Here is a 6,000-nt window from a genome sequence, read left to right on the forward strand (position 1 = left end):
CCAAATGCATTATTTTGGAATGTATTGTTTTTTTCTTACCAGTGCTCCCGGCTGTCCCTCCGGTCCCTGAGACCCGACAGGACCCGGAGGTCCCTGTGCAGATGAACACATAAAATTGAGTAAAATGATCTGTTGTGTGAAGCAGGAGCCACTTCTTACATGGTGAAGAGGAAATTAAATACCTACATGTTCTCCTTTATCACCTTTACTTCCTTTCTGTCCAGGACCTCCAACTTCACCCTATCACACACAAGCACACATTCATATCAAACGTTTAAGACGACAAGTACAAATACAATACAAATATTTTAAAAAACAATTAAAAAAGTATGTAAAAATACAAAAATACTAGATGTATAGCATTGACACACATTTTATATTTAATGTAAAACATGTTACCTTATCTCCATCCTCTCCCGGGGGTCCTGGAGGGCCTATGGCTCCTGGCAATCCCAAAACCCCCTGCTCTCCATCCTGTCCTGCAGGGCCAAATGGACCTTTCTCTCCCTAAACAGAGAGACAGTGCGATGATGTCAACAGACACTTTGTTCATCAGCACATTTTATACATGCTAACAGTATACATGCTATTATTCCACATGCTAACACCATTTAAGCAATGTGTATGTGACTCTTAGACAGGTCAATCAGAACACATATAAATATACAGTCATTTTATTAAATACTGTGTTATTAATCCAGCTATTCTCATTATGGCTACTGGATCATTTCAAATGTGCTAATTAACAGAAAGAGGTGGAGCTTACTGGCTCTCCTTTCTCTCCTGTTGGTCCAGGAGGGCCAACTGTTCCAGATCGTCCAGGTTGACCAATTGCACCGGCCAAACCAGGAGGACCTCTCTCACCTGTAGCCCCCTACAGACAGACAGGCAAAAAGACAGACAGAAACATAAAGACAGAGAGAGACAGACAGACAGACAGACAGACAGACAGTTTTAACAAAGAAAAAATAGAACAGTAAGTAATGTTCATACCACAGGTCCGGCTGATCCGACAGGTCCTGCCCCTCCCTTCTGTCCACCTGGTCCCTACAGGACACACATAACATGACAAGAAACATCCAATTAAAAACCTCCCTCTAGTTTTAACCTTGCCCACATTTGTTTGATAATTTAGCACTAGCTGACTCCCTCAATTATAGACATAGCAATGGTCACCATGGAACCGGCCGCTCCACGGCTACCACGGAAACCCTTCAGCCCGGGTGGGCCACTCTTCCCCGGGGCTCCGGTGCCACCCGGATCTCCCTAAACAACACACAGTGTGAGACACAAAAACAAAATATTGAGGAAGTTTTTTATTATTTGAGACTCTGAGACATAATTTCAAGAAACATGAACATAATAGTGTTTGTATTTTCAACAAATCATGGAAACAGATTCATGCAAATTTAATAACTGCCATTCAGTCATATCATTTATGGCTGCATATGAAAATTTAATTTACTTAAATTCACTACACACATTTTTATTACACTTTATTCCTTTATTACATGTTATTACACTTTACTCTTCACTTGGTTGGATATACACCCCAGGAGGAAATGTTGATTATATCATGATATCGTTATAACAACACACAAAAAATGTTATTCTGTTCAGGTTAAAGACACCATCCTCTGAAGAGCTTGTGGACAGCCACAGTGTGCAGGTATCTGTGTTTCAAGATGGAAATCTAACCTTTGCCCCTTCTTTGCCAGCTGCACCAGGTAATCCTTGCTCTCCGGGTGGCCCTGCGGATCCAGGGTGACCTCTTTCTCCCACTGGTCCAGTTTCTCCGGTGTTTCCCTAAAACCAACAGTAAGAGAAAAGGAATTAATTATAGTGTTTATGTGACCTGTGTGTCTGGGTCTAGTCACACTAACCTAGTGACAGGGCTGTTTAATTTTTAACAAGCCCACAGTGAACTCACCTGAGGTCCCACCACACCTGCAGGTCCAGGGGGTCCCGTCTTTCCCTGAAAACCCTGAAGACAGAAAATGTGCAAATAGCTATGAACGCCACCACCCAGCTACACAGTGGGGTCAACACATCAGCATTCTCAACACCCTTCAACATTTTTAATGTATAATATGTATACACGAGCTTACCGGCTCCCCCCGCTGGCCTGGGTGACCTGGTAACCCATCTTTACCACCAGGACCCTGAATAACGAAACACAGAAACACTGTGAGACTAATAATAAGAATCTTTCCTTTTGTTTTAGACAGAGAGACAGATAGAGAGACAGACAGACACATACAGACAGACAGACAGACAAACAAACAGACAGACAGATAGACAGAGAATGTACACTTACATTTGGTCCCTTTGGTCCAATTTCTCCAACACGCCCCTGGGGCCCTTGAGGTCCCTGAAATAGATATGGATTACTCACTAATGTGTGTGTGTCTGTGTGTGTGTTTGTCTGTTTTTGTGTGTTTTGTGTGTGTTTGTGTGTGTGTGTACACACTCTTTCTCCTAATGGTCCTGGAGGCCCATCATGTCCTGCTGAGCCCTTCAAAATAAACATAGATACTGAAAGGCACATATAGGGAATTCTGGCAAGGATCTGATCATTAAAGCTAAATATGAAAGATGTCTCATTAACAGTGCTTTCACTCCTGTTATGTTAGCAAAACATATTAGAAAGAGATAATTAGTTCGGGGTAAAATGGGGAAGAAAAAAAACAGAAAATGTGGTTCAAATACAAAGAATATCAGTGTAATGATACTGTCATTGTCCTACACAACATTTAACATGACTAGACTGTTGCTAAAGATACTGAACCATCACTGTTAAGAAAATGACTTTAAAATAACATGTTTACCTTTTCTCCTGACTTTCCAGTTGGTCCTCTTGCACCTCGTGCTCCTCGAGCACCCTGTAAGTAAAACACACACACACACACACACACACACACACACACACACACACACACACACACACAGTACTATTGGACTGCAGTGTTTTAATCTCAATCTTGCATTAGATGATCAATTCATTTACAAAAACCGCTACTTTTAAAATACTTTATTGTTGAAATGGACGATGATGTGGGCAGTGAGGTGGATGCTGAAGAGGACAGTAAAGTGAACACTGAGATGGATGGTGAGGTGGATGGTGAGGTAAGAAGATAAGGTGGACAATGAGATGGATGGTGAGGTGGACAGTGAGGTAGGAAGATAAGGTGGACATTGAGGTAGATGGTGATGTAGACAGTAAGGTGGCCACTCACATTGGGACCTCTCTGTCCTGCAGCACCAGCAGGACCTGCTGGACCCTGAACCAAACATAAACACTTCCATCAATAAACGTAAACCCAAAAGAAAATGTTTCAAAGAAATATTTTTGGTATCACTTTTGGTCTTGATCAATGGGAACAATAAATATTCACTTACTGACCTTTCGTCCTTTCTCTCCTGGAACACCTATAGACCCAGGGAAGCCATCTGTACCCTAAGAACCACAACAACACTATAGTGAATATCATCATTGCCATTGCACACACACAAATGCACACAAACACAAATTAAAGTGAAGGTATTTGTTCTGTCCTTGCCTTTGGTCCCTGCCGCCCAGGGTAACCTGGCAACCCTGGGACCCCGAGTTTACCCTGCAGAAAGAGAGAATTATCTGTTTATGAGCGGTCTCATCTCTATAAATATTGATAATTATGATTATTAATGATTTGTGCCTTTTCTCCAGGAATGCCCACAGGTCCTGGGTCTCCCATTGGGCCTGACTGACCCTTTAAACCTTCTGAACCATCTTCCCCACGCATTCCCACAGGTCCATGATCTCCCTATGTAGACAAATTAGGACAGCACCGTTAGAGGATACTGTTCCAAACCACACTAGATTTTGTATCACAGCCATCCAACTTCAACCTAGATAATGGTGTTCAATAAATACAGTCAATCGGAATTACATCGTCTCCTTTTCCACCCATTTCTCCTTTCGCTCCTGGAAATCCATCTTCACCCTAAAAAATAAAACACACACAGTCAGAACCTGAGGAACAAACCCACACAACTGAACCCATGAAAGAGTTCATGATCACAACCTTCCTGGTTATACCGAAGGCTAACTCGAGCTTCCTCTGAGACACATAAAAACTACATGGCTATCTGCCCTCTTTCACATACATGACTACACATACTCTCAGGATTGGTTGTTCTACTCCGATTGACAGGGGAGAAAAAGAAAGCCACTCCCACAGAAAGGCTCCTGGACTCTGTAGGATTATCAGGAACTGAAACTTGGGAGTTCCCAACAATAGAGCATACATATGGAATCATTTCTTTTGTTCTGTTGTGTTACCTACAGTAGGAACTCCACAAATATCTAGTTAATTTAAAGGGAGAAGAGCTTTAAAAATAAATTAGATATAAATATAAACAAATAAAACGTAGCTGTTAATCAGAAGTTACTTGGAAATTGACAAAGAACTAGCTCACTGTGGTGCATTCTGGGTTGTCACCATGGGAGAGTGGACTCAGGACTAGTGTACTAGTGAATCGGGTGTTGTTCATGACAGTTGTGATGGTGGGAGGAGTTGTGATTGTGGGAGGAGTTGTGATTGTGGGAGGAGTTAGCTGAATTGAAACAGTGTGGGTGGGATTAGCTAGACTACAGTGTGGGAGGAGCTTCATCACACACCTTCTCTCCTTTACTTCCTTTCAGTCCCCTCAAACCATCTGCACCCTGAAACACACACACACACACACACACACACACACACACACAGTGTATAATCACACACAAACACAAAGCACAGATATCCTTACAATATACTCACACAGTGTGTAGGTAAGCTGTTTTACCTTCACTCCTCTGGTTCCTGGATACCCAACAGGACCCTGAACTCCTACTAAACCCTTTAGCAAACACACACACACACACACACACACACACACACACACACAAAGAATAATAAAAACTATTTAAATTTCACAAGTTAGATGCACGTTAATTGTTAAAATCGTTAAAATGCATTTTATATACATACACACACACGCACACACACACACACACACACACACACACACACACACACACATAGGTGACTTACAGGCAGACCTTTCTCTCCCGGTGGTCCTTCTTTGCCTGGGTGTCCCTGAAGACAAAAAACAGGAAGTGATGCATATTACTATGGCAATTAAGTTTACTATGTGCCAGTTTTGTGTGTGTGTGTGTGTGTGAGAGAGAGAGAGAGAGAGAGAGAGAGAGAGAGAGAGAGAGAGACTCACTGGGGGTCCATCAGTGCCTGGCAGACCCTGCATTCCTTTCTTTCCTGAAGGTCCCTTTAAAAATCACAAAAATAAAAGCATGCCATAAGTTCTTTTACACACAAAGCCATACACGCACACACACACACACACACACACACACACACACACACACACACACACACACACAGCCATACCTTCTCTCCTGGTAATCCGATTAGTCCCTGAGGTCCTGGGAATCCCTGTGATTAAATGTATTAGAGAGAGTCAGACGTCATTATAGAGGAAGTATGTGTATGTGTGTGTGTGTGTGTGTGTGTGTGTGTGTGTGTGTGTGTGTGTGTGTGTATGTGTGTACCAAGAACCCTGGGTTTCCTTGTTGTCCAGGTGCTCCAGGTTCACCTGGAGGTCCCTGTAAAAACAGGAAGCTTTTATTTAATGAAATATTCAGTAGTGTAATAACAGTAATATCAGTGATAACAACACAGCTGTAAAAAGAGTTGTACTAATAATAACAACAGGAATAACAGCAGCAGCAGCAGTAGTGTATGACTGTAAAAGTACATTAGTAGTAGTAGTAGTAGCAGTATTATGATGATAATGTCACTCCCCGATTGGCCACTAGAGGGCGCTAGTGTCCTCTCAGATTGGGAGGTTCAGTGATAAAGCCTGATTTGTATTTTTATTTTTTGTATCTGATATGAGGTTCTGTTCACCTCCCCCTGAGAGGTAAACTTCTTCTTCTGCAACTTCTAGGAATTTGGTATTTAA

At 42.1% G+C, this 6,000-nt stretch overlaps 1 protein-coding gene across 1 annotated transcript in view; it reads right to left on the bottom strand.

The window, feature by feature from the left end:
• Window positions 1-6,000, bottom strand: part of col5a3b (collagen, type V, alpha 3b) — a 32,738-nt gene that overhangs the window by 6,916 nt on the left and 19,822 nt on the right. Inside the window, exons 22-44 of the mRNA XM_060860803.1 lie at window positions 5,588-5,641; window positions 5,427-5,471; window positions 5,251-5,304; window positions 5,073-5,117; window positions 4,825-4,878; window positions 4,661-4,705; window positions 3,930-3,983; window positions 3,696-3,803; window positions 3,561-3,614; window positions 3,404-3,457; window positions 3,237-3,281; window positions 2,829-2,882; window positions 2,471-2,515; window positions 2,318-2,371; window positions 2,109-2,162; window positions 1,931-1,984; window positions 1,699-1,806; window positions 1,177-1,266; window positions 994-1,047; window positions 767-874; window positions 400-507; window positions 187-240; window positions 40-93 (exon numbers count right to left, since the gene is read on the bottom strand). Of these exons, the coding sequence (XP_060716786.1) occupies window positions 40-93; window positions 187-240; window positions 400-507; window positions 767-874; window positions 994-1,047; window positions 1,177-1,266; window positions 1,699-1,806; window positions 1,931-1,984; window positions 2,109-2,162; window positions 2,318-2,371; window positions 2,471-2,515; window positions 2,829-2,882; window positions 3,237-3,281; window positions 3,404-3,457; window positions 3,561-3,614; window positions 3,696-3,803; window positions 3,930-3,983; window positions 4,661-4,705; window positions 4,825-4,878; window positions 5,073-5,117; window positions 5,251-5,304; window positions 5,427-5,471; window positions 5,588-5,641 (1,449 nt within the window). The remainder of the gene's footprint in view (window positions 1-39; window positions 94-186; window positions 241-399; window positions 508-766; window positions 875-993; window positions 1,048-1,176; window positions 1,267-1,698; window positions 1,807-1,930; window positions 1,985-2,108; window positions 2,163-2,317; window positions 2,372-2,470; window positions 2,516-2,828; window positions 2,883-3,236; window positions 3,282-3,403; window positions 3,458-3,560; window positions 3,615-3,695; window positions 3,804-3,929; window positions 3,984-4,660; window positions 4,706-4,824; window positions 4,879-5,072; window positions 5,118-5,250; window positions 5,305-5,426; window positions 5,472-5,587; window positions 5,642-6,000) is intronic.

Source organism: Tachysurus vachellii, chromosome 24, assembly GCF_030014155.1.
Source record: "Tachysurus vachellii isolate PV-2020 chromosome 24, HZAU_Pvac_v1, whole genome shotgun sequence".
In the NCBI taxonomy this organism is placed as follows: Eukaryota; Metazoa; Chordata; class Actinopteri; order Siluriformes; family Bagridae; genus Tachysurus; species Tachysurus vachellii.